The 20734-nt window shown below is 37.9% G+C and overlaps 1 protein-coding gene across 1 annotated transcript in view; it reads left to right on the forward strand.

The window, feature by feature from the left end:
- The first annotated feature begins 477 nt into the window (after positions 1 to 477).
- Positions 478 to 20734, forward strand: part of DARS (aspartyl-tRNA synthetase) — a 78046-nt gene continuing 57789 nt past the window's right edge. The window contains exons 1-3 of the mRNA XM_027835666.1: positions 478 to 744; positions 3474 to 3531; positions 6539 to 6631. Coding sequence (XP_027691467.1) covers positions 493 to 744; positions 3474 to 3531; positions 6539 to 6631 — 403 coding nt within the window. The 5' untranslated portion in view covers positions 478 to 492. The remainder of the gene's footprint in view (positions 745 to 3473; positions 3532 to 6538; positions 6632 to 20734) is intronic.

The following is a 20734-nucleotide window of genomic DNA, read 5'->3' on the forward strand; positions in this document are numbered from 1 at the left end:
ACAGAAGAGGACGAAGGAACAGTCCCTGGACAGAACATTCAGAGACATCCAGGGTTAGAAGGTCGGAGGAGAGCTAGGAACCAGCAAGGACAAAGCTGGGGGGAGAGGGAGAACATAAGTGTTTCCACCCCCACCCCCCTCCCCATAATATCCCTACAAAGGATCTGTCTACAGTGTCAAAAACCGCAGATGAAGAAGGAAGAGAACTAAGAAAACCACTGGATTTAGCTGGTAAGGAATCAATGGGGAGATCAATGTGGTGAAAACTATTTCAGGTTCTTAGACCCAGGCACCCAAAACACTGGGCCACGCCACATACAGCACAATCACAACTTCCGTTCCCCCAATCTCCCTTTCAAGGAAATCCCGCGAGAAAACCCTCAGATCACGCACGCTTTGCCCCCAGCAGCGGACGCTAGGGTCGCGGAATAGCGAGAGGTCTGGGCCCCGCCTCCCTCCCCTTCTTGGCCCCTCCGAGATCTCGAGAGAGTGATGAGTCTGGCGAGCTTTCCAGACGGACACGCGCAGAAGCGGCAGCGACGACGTGAGTGCGTGCGCTGCGTGTCTGAAGAGCCGTGTGGGCGGGAGCAGGATCAGGTAGGGGTGGGGGAGAAGCCCTTAGTCCACGAGTTACGGAAGCCGGCGGGGAATCGTTGCCCCTTCGCCACAGTCCAGTCGTTCCCGATGCCCAGCGCCAGCCGCCAGAGTCAAGAGAAGCCGCGGGAGATCATGGAAGCGGCGGAAGTGGGTTTCCTTCTTCCCTGGGGCCGGGAGGAATAGGTCGTCTAGGCTGACCTGCTCTGAGGGGTGGGGGAGAAGGGTGACTCGGGCCCTGCCCTAGAGGGTCACCAGGAAGCCCAGGCCAGGGCAGACTTGGGGCCTGCTCGCTGTCTGGTCTGAGTGACCCCTTGTCTCGACGAGGCCTTCCGCGTCCGGGACCAGGAGGAACCCGCCTTAACTTGTGTGTCTGTGTGTGTGCTCCCGTGTGCCTGCGTGTGCTCCTTACAGAATGACCCCCGTCCATGGGGGTCCTTGACCCCCCCAATACATAGGGGGGTCTTTACCTACTCCCCGAAACACATACGGGTGTACTTAATACCACCTTAAACACATGTATTGGGGTCCTTACTACCCCCTTAAACACGCATATCGGGGTTTTTACCTACTCCCCAAAACACATACGGGGGTCCTTAATACCCCCCCAAACACACATATTGGAATCCTTATCTATCCCCTTAAACACACATACCGGGGTCCTTACGTCCCACCAATACACAACGGGAGCCTTTAACCCCGCCCCAAACACATACGGGCCCTCCTCGCCAACCCACACACCCATATTCTCATTAAAAAAAAAAGTAGGCTCCCCTGATCCCTCTGTGGGTTGGTTCAGTACTTCTGACCTTTGCCCACACCCCCGACCCGCAAAAGTGTGTTCTCTGTGGAGGAGGTAACAACTTCTGTACCTCCAAATGCACTTGAAAGCTGGCCCTTCAAGCTCTATTTAGATTATTTAACTTTCACACCCATAATTGCAATTTCTCTAAGATTTATCGGAGGTGTTAATTTCATTTTTCGAGCATTAGAAACTGAGATTAAATGTTTTTCCTAAAGTTGGTGTCTGTGTCAGGAACACACCACCATCCCCCCACTTTTGCAAAACTGAAAAAATTTAAAGGAGACTGGCAAACCATGTGTAAATGCTATCTATTACTAATAAATGTGTGTTTATAATATTAGATGATATTTATGTTCTGATGGTAAACAGGACATTGTGTAGAGTTAGCCTTTTCCTTTACTGCTCATCTCAGTTCCCTTAGGATTCTGAACTTTGAATCAAAGTGGCACTAACTATTAAATCTCTTTAATCCATAATTGTTCCATGTGTGTAACATTTGCACAGTGCCTGGTATATAGTAGGTATTTAATAAATGCTAGCTGACTTGACCTGTGTATGGAATAGAGTTCTTAAAATGTGAAGGTATTACAGGCATAGGAGGACCCCATGAAAAAAGCTGGACTTCAGTTCTTTGGCTAACATGCTTGGTAACCCTAGCCAAGTTACTTAATCTCTTTGCACTTTTCCTCAGCTATAAAATGAGTATTTGCACAACCTACCTCACATAATTGTGAGAAGAGAGCTTTAAAGTTTACAAGTGCTATATAAATGGGACTTGCTATTATCTGTAATAATTTGTTGATCGAATATTAATTTAGCTCGCACATATTCCCAGAGGCCTACCATTACATAGAGGGATTTGTGGCTACTTAATGCAAATTCAACTGCAACATGGATATGGTTTTGATGCTTGTGAAAATGAAAGGTTTGAATTATCCTTGTAAGCATTGTGGTTGCATATATACATATGGTCCAGATTAATTTCTTGACTTAAAATTCAAGGTTCTGTGTAGATACAAGGAGAGAGGGGGAATTCCCTTTTCTTATAATATACCATGTTTTATCTAACAGCAATAGAGTGACTAGACAGAAATTGACAAATTACATTAGTTATACCTACTATTTACACTGTCAGAAAACTAAGGAAAATTTCCTTTTGATTTTTGAGATAACGATGAACATTTGAGTTAATGATACAGCTTTACAAATACAACAAGTCTAGGTATAAGGTTGAGGTCATGAAATCCAGTAACACAAAAACTATGAATCTTATATTGCACTTATATTGTGCAATAACTTGTTTTCTGTGAAAGGGCCATTTTACATAAAAATTAGGAGGGAAGACATTTTTTGGTGTTTAAAGGGAAAAGTATAAGTATATGTTAAATATGTCAGATCCCAAGCCTATATAGAAATCTGGAACTCAAAAGAATTTCCTCCAAAATTGGTTCTAAGTCTTTAAATACTCCTAGAATAAGAAGAAGGTAATCTAGCCAGACTAATCTGTGCTATTGGTCTTCCTCTTAGCTTATAGGAATTTATTTCACTACTTTGAAACAGTCTGACACATTTTGGAGAAAATGTTAAATTACCTAAGTTTATACTTGGCACAGTGGATCAAGAATTGGATTTGGAGTCAAGAAGACTTGATTTCAAATCCTGCCTCAAACAATAGCTGTGTGGCTCTGGGCAAGGCATTTAATCCCTTAACCTTGATTTTCTCATCTGTAAAATGAGGATAAGAAGTAACATCTACCACACAGGATTGTTGTCATATAAAGTGATTTGCAAACATTAAAACATATGCAAATGCTAGCTATTATTAACAAATATGTTTATGATATTAGATGATAGGTTCTTTTGGTAAAGAGACATGCCATGTCCCTTTCTAAACGACATGTATAGCTTAACCTTTTCTTTTATTGTACATCTCAGTTCCCTTAGGATTCTGAATATCTAAATCAAAGTAGTATTAAGTGTTAAATCTATTTTTATATTCATTTTTTAATATATTGACTTTTACCTGGTGTTTTGATTATAAAGACATAATATGCAAAACCTTTTTTTAATTTAGGATTATGCCAAAGAAAGATACGGAATATCTTCAATGATACAATCACAAGAGAAACCAGGTTAGTTGCTGTTTTTTGGAAGGATTTTGTAAAGATATTTTTCTACCACATGCCAAGAAAATGTATTTTAAATTTTGTGATACAATGAAAAGAATGCTGAATTTACAGTCACAAAACCTAAGTTCTAATCCTTGCTCTGTCATTAGTTATGTGACTTGGGAAAGTCATTTTCCTTCTCTGGGCCTCAATTTCCTCATTTTTTTTTTTAAGGAGAAAAAAAGGAAGTTGGACTATGACAGTGGTATTAAACTCAAATAGAAACCTGGTTACTAAACCATATATAAGGATTCCTGCAGGCACATGTTGACTTAGAAAACCGTATAAGTCTTATTGTATTTTTCTTTATGTTGTTAAATATTTCCCTGTTACATTTTAATCTGGTTTGGGCAGCACTCAGAAGTGTAGTAGGTCTGACACCTATAGAATAGGTGATCTTTCATAAGGTTCCTTCTGGTGGTTGGTATACAAGCCTATCATCCTAAGAGCAATAAAAGGCCTAATTGGAAAATGTGAATCATACTGTGTTATATCCTATTTAAATATATTCATAATCTCATCTTTGATTTAAAATGACAGTAAAATAAGGCCCCACTTGCAGAAACAGTTGGTATTTCAAATGAGGACTTAGCATTACTAAATGGAATTAGATATTTGTTTTGCATGATATTTTAATGTTAACTTCCTCAGATGTGCCTTCTAGGCACATATCTCTTTAGATATAATTATGAATATTTCTACCTGCTTTGAATTTACTAATTCTTTCCCATACTCTCATTTTGTTTAATTCAAAATATTTGGGAATGATAATTATAGTTTAAATGTATACCATGGTAACCTTTGTGAAATTGTTCTCTTTTTTTCATTATTTTAGTCTTAGGTTGCTATTACAAATTGACCCTAATTCATGATTATTTCCTTTGAAATCTGATTTTCTTATTTGAATTATGCTTTTTCTATGATTTTTTCACCCAATAAAAAGCTTGATTTTAAAAAATTCTTTTGTTCATTCCTCTTTATTAATAACTTGAATTTTTATTAATCCTTTTGCCTGTTAACATGGATTTATATCTTTGAATATTTTTATGAAACTAAAACTGCTACTAAATCTTTAGACAGCTGAACCCTTCAAATAAGAGAACTACCCAAGAATTTTGTACTTCTAAGATATAATACATTCCACCCATGCCAAATCCAGGGCTCTTTATAATCTTCAGAAGAGAAAAAAAATTGTAATGAAGCACATTTAGACTAAAATTTGAGATTTGTTCTTATGTACTCTGAGTTAGAGTGTAGTCCTGTAATTACAGTTTCAGCGTTGCACACGACATTGATTGCTTTGCTTCTCTTAGGCAGTATAATAAACCTTTGGGAATAAGGAGCCTCTTCACGATTATGAGTATGATTTGATTGAGTCAGAGGATATTTTCCCTGTCTTCCTGCTTTTGTTTTCTCTTTCTAGATTAATGTGAGTGGTTTTCTCTGCAAACGGTTGGAAAAAGAAGCTATATAAAAACTGAAAATGAAGTGGGGTTGGTGGGTGTGAAATTGGGCCCTGATTTCAAAAAATGATAAGCAAAGTTCACAAGAGATTCACAAATTCCCATTAACTCAGTTCCCTTAGTGCATTTAGAATTTTTTTTCTTTTAAATCAGGAATGCCTCGTATGTAAATTGAAATAATTTATTTGAAATTTAAGAGGTTAAAGAAGCATCCATATTTTTTAGCATAACGTACTAAAAGAGCTCGACAAGTTAAAGATTTGCATTGCTAGAAGGAGCTCCCTATAGTGATGAAGTAACAGATCTACACCAAAAAACTAACATAGGCTTGAGATGTCTGATCATTTGTTCATTTATATGAATTGATGTATATGTATGTATGAATTTATATGTACATGTGTATATGTATGTAGTGCAGTTCGTCTGCACTAATAGTAAGAGTCCTCTAGCTCAGACCAGATGGATTTTCTGATCTAGATTGGGTTTCCTAGTATGTCTAATAGGTGGCATAATAACTTAACCCATTTTTTCATAGTGCTCAGGCTGGTCAGTGTACGGACTGTATTAATGTAGAGTAAATCAAAGATGGTTCTTCATCCAAGATCATCCAAAACTGAGATTGTACCAGCTATCACTGTCTAGTATAGGGGTTCTTGACCTTTGTTATGTCATGAATCTCTTAGACGGTCTGGTAGAGATTAGATCACATACAATTGTGTATCCATACTGTACTGCAGTCGTATCTATATGCTTGCAAATTCAACAGATAAAACTTATTATTTTATATTAATCCTACTTAACCCTTTAGTGCATCTTACTAAGTGCACTGATTCAGTTACCACCATCGTTTTTGCCAGGACAGTTTTATCTGCCAGGAGTTATGTTTTTTTTGTGTCATAGAATCCTCTGACAGCCTTGTGAAGACTGGATCACTTCAGATTTTTAAGTTTATTAAAATAAAATACATAGGATTACAAGGGGGGGAAATTGTGTTTAAATACAGTTATCAAAATATTTTATAAAACAAGTTCACAGATCCAGGTTAAGAACTCCTACTTTTACTCATTATTTTAAATGCAGGTAACTAGCCAAACCTTTTTATTTTTTAACATATAAAATAAAAACCAGTCTATTAGTAACCATTTTTGCTCCTTATCATACCCAGCCTCACCCTTAATTATTACTTTGTATATTTCCCTGTAATCCTCTCCTAATTTCAGCTGTAGACTTTAACATTTTTCAGTAGGGAGACAGAAAGACAATCATTTTCCCCTTGTTGCTGTCATTGAAATCTTGTTATACTTGGTTTTCGGTAGAGTAATGATATAAGAAATAGAAAACCCTAGGAGCTATCAAGAGGTGATAGGATAAAACTAGTTGTATGTCAATTACTGAAGTTAATAGTTACACTGAAATAGGATTGGGGGGAGGAGGGGTTAGATTGACTTGATTTAGACTTCAGATTTACTTGTTCAAACTTGTTAACTTGTTTAACTTGTTTTGTGCAGATCGAATTTTGGTTCGAGTTAAAGACCTGACAGTACAAAAAGCTGATGAAGTAGTTTGGGTTCGTGCCAGAATTCATACAAGCAGAGCTAAAGGTAAGATTATTGGTGTGTTTTTAATTATTTGTTAATACCTTATTTGAATGTATTACTCTAGTTTCCCATGTAAAAATTTATGAACATTTTATTTGTGGTATTTAATTTAAAATATTTGCCCATGACTAAATCCAGAAGACATTTTTGCCTTATTCTAATCTAAAGGACCACAATAACGTAAGGACTAGACTTTAATCAGTCAGACATTTATTAATGGCCTTCTGTGTGCCAAGCACTGTTCAAGGGCGTGAGGCTACAGATACAAGGAATAAAACAATCCCTACTCTCAAGGAGCTTGCAGTCTGCTTTTAAGACACTACTGAGAACCTAGTATTCAATATTCAGTGCTTTACTAGCATCCCTTAGAAGTTAAATCATGAAGCCTAATTTGGCCTATCTTGGTTATTCAGACTTCTTGTTATCAATTAATGCCTTAAATTTTTACATTTTCTCGTCTACTATGTTTCAAAACAGTCCTTCCATTTTTGAGTAGCTCTAGTTATTAGAAAAGCTTTTCCCTACATTAAACCTAAATCTGCTTCTCTGAAATTTCTACTCATTGCTCCTAGTTCTGCCATGTGAGGCCAAGAAAGACTTCTTTTAAGATACTTGAAGCTATAATGTCCTCTTCAGATCATCTTTTCTTCAAATTAGACATTTCCTGATTCTTTTAGCCAGTCCTCTAATGGTATGGTGTATGTCAGAGTATAACAGAATTATCAGCACTCTTCTTTCTGTGGACACTGACTTTGCAGTAGAGGATAGCAATGATGGTTTTTTGGCTACATGTCATACTTTTTTGAAACTTCAGTCCACTAAATCTACTAGTTCTCTTTCCACCAAATTATTATTTGGCTAGTCTTTCTGTAGCTTATAAAGTTAAGGGGGGAAGAAGGAGGAGTCAGGAGGGGCAGGAAACTAAGTGTAGAATTGAAATTTTACCCTATTTGACCCATCATTCAAACTTGTTGACATCTTTTAGTATCCTGGCCAGTTATCTGATTCGTTACCTTTAACTCTCAATTTCACTCAATCCACAAATTTAACTCCAACCAGTTGACAAATCTTGCTGTTTCTACTTTGCATTTCTCCCATCTAACTCATTCTGGTCACTTACACAGTTACCATCCCAGTTCAGACCCTCATTACTTCTTTGCTAGATTACTGCAACAGAACCCTAATTTTTCTCCCTACCTGAAGTCTGTTAAGTTGCCTTTGATATACTGCTGCCAAAGTAATTTTCCTTAAACACAGATCTGACCATGTTACATCAAGCTAACTAAATTTAGTAGCTTCTTTTTGCCTCTAGAATAAAATATAAAGGCAGCTTAGTGGTGCAGTGGACCAAGTGCTGGACCAAGATTCGGGAACATTTCTCTTCCTGAGTTCACATCTGGCTTCAGACGTTAGCTGTATGACCTTGGTCAAGTCTTGTAACCCTATTTGCCTCAGTTTCCTTATCTGTAAAATGAAATAGAGAAGAAAATGGCAAACCCCTCCAGTATCTTTGACAAGAGAAACCGAAATGGGGTCATGAAGAGTCAGACACAACAGAAAAACAGTCTGAAGTAAATATAAACTCTTGTTTGCTTTTAAAGCCCTTCACAACCCCCAATATATCGAGCTCTTTGGGTATTACTCTCCCTTCCACAGGCTGTGATCCAGCCAATCTAGTCTTTTCTCTTTATCTCACATAGATATTCCACCACTTCCTCTCTCTGTACATCTGCATTGACCATTCCCCAAGCCTGGAATGCACTCCCCATGATGTCACAGGATCATTAGTCTTAATGAAGTTATGCTAGTGCTCATTAACTATTTCTCTACATAAATGCCACATTACCTAATCTTTTAATAGTAATGTTTTCTTGAATTTTGTCAAACTAAAGCCATGCTCACTAGCCTGTAGTTAGAACCTTTGCCTTCTTCCTTTTTTTTTTTTTTTTAATTAAATCTGCACTGTCATTTTTCTCCTCTTCGTTTACACAGTCATCACTGTGTAATTCAGGAGTGTCATTGCTTTTTGCCTGGACTGCTACAATAATCCTGCTATTTGATCTCCCTGCCTCAAGCTTCTTCACATTCTAATCCATTCTCCATACAGCAGCTAAGTTTGATTTTCCTAAAAATGCAGACCTGATCACACAGACACACACACACGCACGCACGGCATGCGCACGCACCCTTCTTGCTCTATAAAATCCTTTTTGGCATTGAAATCTTTTTCACAACCTGGCCCCTTCCTACTTTACTCCCCACATTCTCTATAATCCAGCTATACTGTCCTCTACCTATTGTTTAACACACAAAATACTCCATCTTCCATCTCTGCATTTATGCTGTGTGTTCCCAGGCATTCCCTCCTCATCCCTGCCTTTTGGAATTCCTTCTAAAGGAATTTCCTTTAAGACTCAGCTTCACATGAAGCTGACTTCACAGGACTTCACCTTCTACATGAAGTCTTTCCTAGTCACCCAGCTGCTAGTTCCACCTCCTGCCAAAACTACTTTTATTCATTTTATATATTGGTATGTACTTAAATATATACAGTGACTAGCACATAGTAAGCACTTAACCAATCACTTGTTTATTAAATGCCTACAGTATGTCAGGCACTGTGCTAGGTGCTGGATATAGAAATACAGAGAATGAAATAGCCCCAAGTTGCTTATGGTCTAAAGAGGGAGATAACAGCTACGTATAGAAATATATGTGGAATAGATATAAGGCAATTAGAGTTAGGGAGGAAGTGCACTAGCCATTGGGGGTCAGCAAAGGCTACATGTAAAAGGTGAGTGTTGAGCTGCATCTTGAACGAGAGTGAGTCTATTAATAAATACTGGTCAAGTTATTTCAGTGTGTCTCCAGTATCATTGACAGAGATCCATAGTCATAGCCAGTTTTTCCAGTGCCCTCGAGGATTTTTTTGTCCAGGCCTGTGACTGTACTCCATGAGGGTAGCTAGGTGCTCTCTCTATCTCCTTTACTATTTAGATTTCCACTCTCTTTTTTTGCCTTCCTAATTGAGTGATCATTCTCCTTTGCAAGAAAAACAAGCAAAATAAGGGATGGTTAGTTTGACCTTCTCTCTTTGGTCTGCTGTCTTGTCCATCAAGCCCAAGTGTCAGTCTGATCCTTAATTTGATCTTCCCTTTGGCCCTAAATTAGCTAAAAAGCATTTTGTTCTCCTTATACACCTCACTCTGAGAGTTCCAGATGCTATTCTTACAAGATTGTTTTACTCTTTTGTGTTTATGCTTGCTACCATCTTTTATGTGTTTTTAAAAATTTGAGTTTATGAGAAAGTTATTTGTGTATATTTATTGGTCCCTATAATAATAATGATGATAGCAATAAATATGCCAGGTACTGGGGATATTAATACAATAATGAAACAATCCTCCTTAGAGGAACTACATTCTCTTGGGAGGGATAATGTACTTTTTTACAAGGTGGTTAGAGAGATAGGGCACTATTGTTGGAGAATCAGGAAATGTTTCATCTACAAGGTGGTGTTTGGGCTGCATCTTGAAAGAAGAAAAGAATTCCCTGAGGCAGAAGTGAGGTGAGTTGAGCACGTTCTGGTCAGCAGGGACAACCAGTGCAAAGGCTGGAGATATGTGGTGTCATATGAAAGGAATAGAGAGAAGTTTAGTTGTCTATATTGCAAAATGCAGGAGGGAAGAGTATTGTGTATTGAGATTGGAAAAATAGGTTGCTGCCACATTGTGAAGAAATTTAAAAGCTAAACATAGGAGCCTATATTTTGTCCTAAGGGCAATAGGGAGCCACTGGAGTTAATTAAGTAGGGGGATGTTGTGGTCAAATTTACATTTGAGGAAAATCACCTTGGTCGCAATATAGGATACATTGGAGTGATAAGAGACTTGAGGTAGCGAGACCAATTAGGAAACTGTTAGAATAATCTAGGGGAGAAGTGATGAGGTCTTGAACTAAGGTGGCTGCTATGTGTGTAGAAAGAAGGGGTCAAATGCAGGAGATGTTACAGAGGTAGAAATGGAATAATTTGATAGTAAATTAGATATGTAGTGTGAGACAGAGGGCAGAGTCAAGGATAACACCGTAGTTACCAATCTGGGAGACTGGAAAAATAGTAATGCCTTCAACAGAAATCAGTAAGTTTGGAACAGGGTATGAGGGAAAAAGATAATTGAGTTCTGTTTGGATATGTTGAGTTTGCAATATTCCTTGGGATATCTGATTTGCAATGTCTGTTAGTGATGTTAGACTGAAGCTCAAGGGAGAGACTGGGGCTGAATATATAGATATATTCATCATCTACATAGACATCAGTCAGTCAGGAATTTGTTAAGTGCATGCTATGTGCCAGGCTCTTTCCTAGACATTGAGGATACAAAAACAAATGATACAATTCGTATGCTCAAGAATCTTACTGATAACATGACCGATGTGAAAATATGTTTAATATGAATGTATATGTAGATGCTGTATCAGATTGCATGCTGTCTTGGAGGGGGGAAGGAGAGACTAGGAGAAAATTTGAACTCAAAATCTTATGGAAGTAAATGTTGAAAACTAAAAATTAATTAATTAATTATAAAAAGAAAAGAAAAGGAAGACAGACCTTGCCCTCAATTTTAATGGGAAAGCCAATATAAATGGAAGATTTCAACTACAAGTCAAATGGAAAGGTCCTATGGTCTTTAGAGGGTAGTTACAAAACAGGTGGTAAAACTTCTTTAATGCCATTTCCACTGAGAAAACCATATCAATTTGGTGGGAGGGGGAATCTTACTGATAATGAATTACGGGGGACTAATGATGTCAACCAGAGAATGTCTTTGTAGAGCAGGGCTTCTTAACCTGGGGTCCACTTTGAAAAAAACTTTGATAATTTTATTTCAATATAATTGATTTCTATTCTAATACTGTGTATTTTATTAATTTAAAAACATTATTCTGAGAAGGGGTTCATAGGCTTCCAAAGGAGTCCATGATGCACAAAAGGCTAAGAACCCTTGGTGTGGGGAGAAAAGAGGGCCAAAGACATAGCCCTTAGAAGAAAAGGAGCCATTAGAGAAGTAGGTAAAAGTAAAATAAAGATTAGTCATGAAAACCCAAAGAGAAGAGAACATCCAAAAGGAGAGTGGTCAACATTGCCAAACATAGCAGACAGATTGAGAAGAATGAGGGCTAAGAAAGGACCGTGTCATTTGGCTGTTAAGAGAATTTCGATAACTTTAGAGAGCAATTTCATATTGTGATGAGACTGAAAGAATCATTGCAAAGGGTTGAGGAGTGAGAGAAAGAGTCTCTAGTGTCTAGTGAAGGCTTTTTAATGATATGGGAGACTTGGGCATTTTTGAAGAGACTAAGGAAAAAACCAGTAGATAAGGAGAGGTTAAAGTTATAAGGAAGTGGTTAAGGTGGGCAGTATAATAGAAGAGATGGGAAGGGAAGGGATGGGGTCAAGGAAAGGAAGATGGTGAGCTCAGTGCTGATCTGTTTTGAGAAGGGTGGGGAGGATGGCCTGTGAGGGATGGTATACAACAGCTGCCATGATCTGAAATAGGTCAAAAAGTATAATCAAGTGAACTTCAGAGTAGGGATTGCTGAGTGGTGGCAGAAAATCTACTCTTCATAGCGCAATGATAACAACATCTTTTCTTGCTAGTTTGTAAGATTGTGAAAGCTTTGAAAAGTCAGTTAACTGTTTAATGCCACTCTTTGACCTTTTATAGTCTACAAAATACTTTTGAAATCTAGTACAGCGATATATACATAGGGAATTTTGTTTTTGATGCTATTTTTAAGAAGTTCTGTTTTACTCTTTTATTTCCTAATTGATGTATTCTTTCTTTCAGATAACATTGATAATTTACGGTCATTTTTTTCTTCACAAAATCAGATTTTCGCCTATTTTGTATATTTTTTTAAAATGCCACCACCATCCTCTTAGTAATTTAAAATCTAAGTTGTGATTAATTCTTCCATATCTTCCTTTAGTAACTGATCCTGACACCAGGCCTAGCACTCTATTTACTGTGCCACCTAGCTGCCCCTAAATCTGCATTATAAACATTTTCTCCACCATTTTCTTAAATCTAGACAATTAACAAAACAACAAATTGATTTTTGATGTTGTTCAGTCACATCTTACTCTTCTTGACCCCGTTTGGGGTTTTCTTGGCAAAGATACTGGAGTGGTTTAGTGTTTACTGTTCCAGCTCATTTTACAGATAAGGAAATGAGGCAAACAGAGTTAAGTGCCAGGAGTCACACAGCTAATAAATGTCTGAGGCCAGACTCAGTTCTTTCTCTGGAGGTGAATAACAGCATGAATCCTTTGGAATTATCTTAAATCATTGTATTGTTAAGAATAGCCAAGTCATTCCCAGCTGATCGTTATATGAATTGCTGTTACTATGTACAGTGATTTCCTGGTTCTGTTTACTTCACTTTGCATCCGTTCATGTAAGTCTTAGGTTTTTCTGAGAGCATCCTGCTCATCATTATAGCACAATAGTATTCCATCACAATCATATACCACAACTTGTTCAGCTGTTCCCCAATTGAAGAGCATCCCTTCAATTTCCAATTCTTTGCCAGCACAAAAAGTAAGGCAGATTTTTTTCCAAAAGTGGTATTCTATAGGAGCAATATTTTAACAGGAGGAGAGGAGACTGGATTAATTATAGGAAATTGCAAAGTTCTCTAATGACCTCAAGTTTCTCCTTTGTAATACTATACTGGTGTTGATGTATAGCTATCCAGTGTGTACCACAACAGTTTCTAAGAATTGAAAATAATTATTACACAGAGGGCAAATGGAAAGGCATATGATGAGAATGAGCAGGTTGCATCATATGACCAGTGAGGAATTTTGAAGAAAATCAAGGGCAGATTTATGGGAAATGTATAATAGGAAAAGGTGGCCTGGGATGATAGGTAGATAGTCCAAGGACTCCACTGATATCTTCAAGGTGTGAAGAAAAATCGAGATGATGTTAGGTAGAAAAGAGTTGCCCAAGATGGATCATGATTTGCATTACTGGAATAAATCACAATCAGTAAGCCTTTCTTACATACCTACTGTGTGCCAAGTGCTGGGAATACAAATAAAAGAATAAAACAATCCCCATTCTCATGAAGCATGCACAGATATACCTGGGTACATTAATAGATTTCCAAAGAAGAAACAAAATCAGTGCTACAAAAAGCAATAAGCCCTTTATTACGTCCAAGTTTATTTTCACAGAAAGGAAAGAAGTTATTTAACTTAAGATGCCTGGAGGGGAGAGGATGAGAGAGAGACAAGGGAAGAGAGGAGGAGGGGGATATATTAGGATCTCTAGAAGGGACATGACACATAATATCCTCACCTTGGATATATTGATCTTTAGACCCAGCAGGAGGAGGAGGAGGAGCAGGAGGTCAAAGTTCTAGGAGAGGTGCCATTCTACCCTTGCCTCTGAGGTTATATCATTTCTTTGATAGGACACTTAGGCTGTCCCACCGGACAGAGTTGTTCTTCAATGCAGAAGATTGTCCAAGAGTCTTTATACAGGCAGAGCCTCATTCAATTATGTCAGATCAGTTTCCTACCTTTGGTGCAGCTGACAAGTTGATGCCAATTATATATGAGTTTGGAAGTTTGTTCGCAGTAGATTCCAGAAGAGGCAGAGCAGGGTCAGAAGGTTTAGGCCTAGGAAACCAGAGGTTTTTCTGAACTGCCACAGTTCCCTTGAAGTTAAATAATAGTAGCATGTTTCCCCTTCTTCCTCCCACCCCAGAATGGGCCCAAAAAAGTTGTAGGAGGATTTGAAACATCAGTGATAGAAAGTTTCTAGACAGAGATATTCTTAATGTACTGCTTATAAACTGTCTTCAAAATAAGTAATTACTTTAAAAGTAATGATACAAATTCTGTTGAATGACATGTCTCTCAATGGACATCAGTGTTTTAGAGGTGGAGGATGTTTTAAAACTTCTAGAGATTCTTGAGATTTATTAAAATTGCAACGCTTTTCTATTAATTTGCAGTTTCCTTTTTCTGGAACCTAATGAAAATCACAAAAATTTTCTATTACACTTTATGACTTTCATTTATTTGGGGTGATGCAGCATATCCTATATTTTTCTGCTATTGAAACTGTACTCGAATTGAATTAATAATTGAGCGTCCTTTACTCTGTATTGTACATGTACACGAAACTGTCTTGTAGGAATGACTTATATTATCTATTTGCAAAGCTCACTACCTAATCGTAGATTCAGTCATTGACAGCATGAATGCCAAACATTTCTGAGGTAGAAAGTGGTAAATAAAAAATTATTACTTAAATGATTCCACTGCTGCTTCAGAACTTTTATTAAATTTGATTACCACCTTTCTAATCCCTCTAAAGCAGAGGATCTTAACTTGGAGTTCATGAGAAGATTTCAGGGCACATGAACTTGAATAGGAAAAAAAATCTTTATTTTAACTAATCTGCAATTAGGCAATACAGGCAACAAACATTTTGAGAAGGGTTCCATGGATGAGGGGTCGTCTATTGAAAAGTCTTTACCAAATTGCCAGAGGGAGTCCATGAGATAAAACCGGTTAAGAACCTCTGCTCTAATATAAAGTAAGCAATTTAACAGTTATTAGATAGCAAATTGTCTAGAACTGAATGTATCTATTTCCTAGAACAAATTCTTTCTTTTGATCTTTTGTTTCTTTTCATGTAGCCATTGTTCTCCTAGTCACTGAATATAAGTGATTTTTCTTTCATATAGCTTCAAATCTTTAACTGCTTTTCTTTGTCTACTTCTCTCCTCACTCCAGTTTAGATCCTTTTCCTCTTTCCTAAGAGGTAGAAGGTAGTGGATAGAGACCTGCAATTGGAGTTAGAAAGACTTGGGTTCAAGTCCCACTTCTGCCGTGTACTGATGGCATAATCTTGAGCAAATTAATTAACCTCTCACTGTTGCAGGCATTTGTTAGAGATAACTGGTGGCTCATTGGATGAAATCCTGTACCTGGAGTCAGGAGGACCTAAGTTCAAATCCAGCCTCAGGCACTTACTAGCTGTGTGACCCCGGGCAAGTTACTTAACCTCTGTTTGTGTTAGTTTACTCATCTGCTAAACAGGGATAACAAAAGACCCTACTTCTCAGCATTGTGGAGGAGATAATTGTACAGCACTTAGCATGGTGCCTGACACATAATTAGCACTATGTAAATGTTATCTGTTATCATTATTAATATTATTATTATTATTATTATTTCTCTCAAATTCTAAGTTACATGAAAGGTGCAAACCTGTGTTAGTGTCAGGAATTTCCTCATCAGGGAGTTCCTTGTACCAGTGAAATCATAAATCCAGTTCCTAGACCAATTCCTTCCTAGACTATATCCAGTCTCCTAATAGTTTTTCATGCTGCAGAAATTTCCTATGCAATAATACCAGATTATTCTTATTAAACACTGCTTTTGTCATCTGCTCAAAAATCTCCAGTGGTTTATCCCTGCCCAAGGTTAAAGTATAAACTTCTCATCTTCTATTCAAGGTGGTACAACAATTTACCCTTCAGATTGTTGTTTGTTTTTTTTTTCTTATCTTTTTTTTCTTATCTTCTCTTCCCATCTCGCTCCCCCCCAAGGTAACTTTTCTTTATATACATAGTCAAATAATTTAGTACTCTTATACTGAAAGTTAGAGTACAGCTAAAGTCTACATCATTCAAATAAAGAAGGCCATTTCGGGGAAAATGACAAATAGAAATGTGTTACTTTAAAATTATATTGGTAGCTCTTCCTGCCTATGTTTCTGAAATGAGTAATATCTTCTGAATTTGCTCAGTTATGCTAAACTTGTAGTTCTGTGAGTTCTTTTGATATATGTGCCTGCAAAGTACTGAGTGCTTTGATATTTTTCCACAGATTGGCGTATCTCAGCTATTAGATTTGGCCTTTTATAAGTATATTTTTCTAGTCCTCTTTTGTACACAGAACAGAGAAATCTCTTCTAAGATCTGAATGTTAACTTAAAGACAGAGGAATGAGAATACTTTACTAAAGTTGGAGAGCGAAATAGACATTATATAAGGTGAATTTTTTTCAGGAAGTTGCTTAGGAATCAAAAAAGTATAAACAGGATCACTTACATTCACCAAGAGGTATCTTCGTGTTCCTGGCTCTCCCATCCTAAAGCTCGGACAAGGTTTATTGACATTTCTCAGTTATTCATTCAGACATGATTGCTTGCTCAGTTTTCCAAATCTCAGATAAGTACCGTGCAGAGAAGTTGTTGCTCAGTGGTCACCTATATTGACAGTCAGGGAATAAGAGAGAAAGCCATAGGATTTCAGTATTCAGCAATTTCATGTGATCAAAATAAATCCAACCCTGGCTCTTAAAAGCTCTGTGACTTCTTGGAGCTTCAGGTGTGAAAAATAAAGAGTAACAGATGCTCTCATTACTTTAAAAGGGCTGTTGTAAGAATCAAATAAAGTAGCAAATGTAACTTGCTAACTAAAACATTTTTCAGGCTAAAGTTATTGTTAGATAATAGGTTGTTGTAAAGATCAAATCAGGTAATATATGTGAAAGAACCTTGTAATCATGAAGTGCTTTATTATTTATTTAAGCCGCTAGCTTTTTTCCCTTGGATTAAACCTCACCAGTGTAGGGAACTCCCTGTACAAAAACAGATCAACCTTGTAGTCTTAATGAGTGGCTTGGGTACTGGGCAGTTAAGTGACTTGCCCAGGGTCACAGAGGTAAAACAATTATGTGTCAGAAGTAGGACTTCTGACTATAAAGCCAGTTCTCTGTCTTGTACATTGTGATACTTTTCTAAGCTGCTTTTATTTAGATTTGTTTGTTTGTTTCTTTGTTTGCTTTTTGGCGAGGCATTCGGGGTCAAGTGACTTGCCCAGGGTTACACGGCTAGTAAGTGTCAAGTGTCTAAGGCTGGATTTGAACTCAGGTCCTCCTGACTCCAAGGCCAGAGCTCTATACACTGTGCCACCCAGCAGCCCCTTTACCCTTTTAAAAAAAACTATTATTATTATTTTGTTATTTAGTATTTTTACTGAACTTGTGCTATCAGTGTTAGGACCTCCTTACAAAGTTATTGATGTCAATCCATCTACATGTTTTCATCACGTGCACTTTTTATCTGTGTCCTTGAAAAAATTTTGAATAGAAATCCACCTAACATACTAAAGGGGAGGGAGGTCCTTTCCCTAGATTTTTTTTTTTAATATTACATATGTACTAGTGCAACATACAAGCTGTCCATCTGTTATCTTTCATTCTCCCTGCATTACCAGTCTACCTAATTTTCTGATCATACACCTCCTGGGTAATATATTCTTGAGAGTAATTGTCATTGATAATAAGTTTCAGTATAATTACACCCACCATATGTTTCTCTGTTGCCCCAGTCATACACAATCTTGATTTTTCAGAGATAGTGACATTTCATGATTTGCAGCCAAATAGTATCATTAGAATAACTGATGATAGGTAGCATTTTCAAAGTACTCTACATACCTTATCTCATTTGAGCCTCACAACTACCATTGTGGACGGGTTTTATTATTATGCCCATTTTACAGTTGAAGAAAATGAGACCAAGAGGCTGTGACTTGTCCAGATTATGTAGAAAGTAAGTATCTGAAGCAGGATTTGAACTTGGGTATTCCTAATAAAGAATAAATAGGAAATAATTAAGAGAGGGAAAGCAGTAAAATTAAAAAGGGATTGGGAAAGGCTTCTTGTAGAAAATGGAAGCCATTAGGCAGAGATGAGGAAGGAAAGCATTCTAGGCATGAGAGACAGCCAGAGAAAATGCTTGGAGTTGAAAGATGGGTTGTCTTGTTCATGGAACAGCCAGGAAGTCAGTGTCACTGGATGAAAGAGTATATGACAGGGAATAAGATGTAAGAAGACCAGAAAGGTAGAAGAAGGAGGCTAGGTGGTGAAGGACTTTAAATGCCAAAAGGTTTTTGTTTTGGTGTTTGGGTTTGTTTTTTTGGTTTGTTTGTTTGTTTTGTTTTATTTTGTTTTTTAATTTGATCCTGAAGGTAATAGGGAGCCATTGGAATTCATTGAATGGGAAGTGGCATGGTCAGACCTGTGCTTTAGGAAAATCACTTTGGCTGCTGGATGAAGGATGAATTGGAGTGGGGAGAGACTTGAGGCAGGCAGACCCATTAGCAAGCTTTTGCAACAGTCCAGGCATGAGAAGAGGGCATATACCAGAGTGGTGGTAGTGTCAAGGGAGAAGGAGATTGATTCATGAGATGTTGCAATAGTTTAAAAAAAAAAAAAGATTGAGGGAGAAAGGGGTGAGAGAAATGGTGAGGAGTTGAAGATGACGCCCAGGTTGCAGACCTGGATAATCAAGAAGATAGTGACGTCCTTTGCAGTAAGAGGGAGGGAAAGTTAGAGGTGGAGAGGATTTAGGGGAAAAGAAATTCCATTTTGGATGTGTCTAATTAAAGATACCTAATGGACATCCAATTCAAGGTGTCTGAAGACTGATGGACATTTGAATTCGGAGGTCAACAGAGAGATTGGAGCAGTATAGGTTAATTTTTAAAATTGTCAGCCCAGAGATGGTAAATAAATCCATAGAACTGATAAGATCGTCAAATGACATAGGGGAGAAAGAGAAGAGGACCTAGTACAGAACCTTATGGGACACCTATGGTTAGAAGACATGATCTGGATGAGGATACAGCAAAGGCGATTGAGTAGTTAGAGGGGGAGTAATGTACAAAAATCTAGAGAGAAGATAATATCAGGCTGCAGAGAGGGAAGAGGAGAATGAGGATTAGAAAAGTCTGTTGGATTTGGCAACTAGGAGACCACTGGTAGCTTTGGAGAGAGCATTTTGGGTGGAATGATAAGGTCAAGCTGGATTGTAAAAGGTTAAAAAGAGTGAGAGGAAATAGAGGTGTCAACTGTAGAAGGCCTCATGGAGTTTAGCTACAAAAGGCAGAATAAATATAGGAAGAGAGTTAGCAGGGAGAGAAAGATGAAGGAAGGATTTTTTGAGGGTTAAGGAGACATGAGTATGTTTGTAAGCAATAGGGAATGACCCAGTAGAGAGGGAGAAATTGCAAATAAAAAGTGATGGAAGGGGGATGACAGATGAAGCAATTTGTTGAAGGAGACAGGATGGATTGGAATGGGTTGAGCAAGTGGAGAAGACAAGGATACTCTTTGATAAGGAGTAAGGCTACCTTACCATGTATGACAGAGATGAAGGACATAGTGGCAGAAGATACCTAAAGTGACCTGAGATGAGAATGAGAGAGAAAAGGGAGCTCTCAGCAAATAGCCTCAATATTTTCAGTAAAATAGGCAAAGTTTTCCGATGAAAAAGTGGCCCTGGGGGTGAGGAGGGTACACCATGGTTGGTTTGAGGCGGAATGAAAAGGTTTGGAACCACTGTGAAGAGTAGAATAGTAAGTTGATAAGGGAGGCATAATAGGATTACCTAGCACGGGGAAGGGCCCTGTTGAGGTTGTATAATATAAATTTGTAGTGGAACCAGGAGAATTAGTTATGTGGTTTTCTTCATCTTTATTCAGCAGCTCCTATACAGGAGAAAGGTTGCAAATGGTGGAAGTGATCCACTGAGGCTTGACTGGGCATAATTGGAAATATGATAAGGAGGGGTTAGGATTCAAGAGAAGAGGACAGTGTAGAGTTGAATTAGTTTACCAAGGGGTCAAGATGGGGAAAAGAGAAGAGAGTGGTTAGTGCAAGGGAGATGAGAGAGAATTGGTTGAGGTATTGGAGGTCATGATGCAGGCAAAGGGTTTGGTAAGAGGAGGCAGAAGGAGAGGTGAAAATCCGGTAGATTATGGTTAGATAAGAGGATTTGGGAATTCTGGAACATGAAAGAGGTATATTTGTGTGTGAATGCAAGATCATGGGTCTGATCATCATTGTTGTGTAGTTACGGTAGGGTGGAGGAGTCATGGGAAGTGAACAGGTTGAACTGAGTGCTTAGGATGTTTGGGGGGAAATCAGTATATATGTTGAAGTCCTGTAGTATGAGGGTATACTATGAACATCTGTTTGATAGGATTTTATTTTAAAATTTTGAATTCATA

This window comes from Vombatus ursinus, unplaced genomic scaffold (assembly GCF_900497805.2).
Source record: "Vombatus ursinus unplaced genomic scaffold, bare-nosed wombat genome assembly UNPS02014816.1, whole genome shotgun sequence".
Classification (NCBI taxonomy): Eukaryota; Metazoa; Chordata; class Mammalia; order Diprotodontia; family Vombatidae; genus Vombatus; species Vombatus ursinus.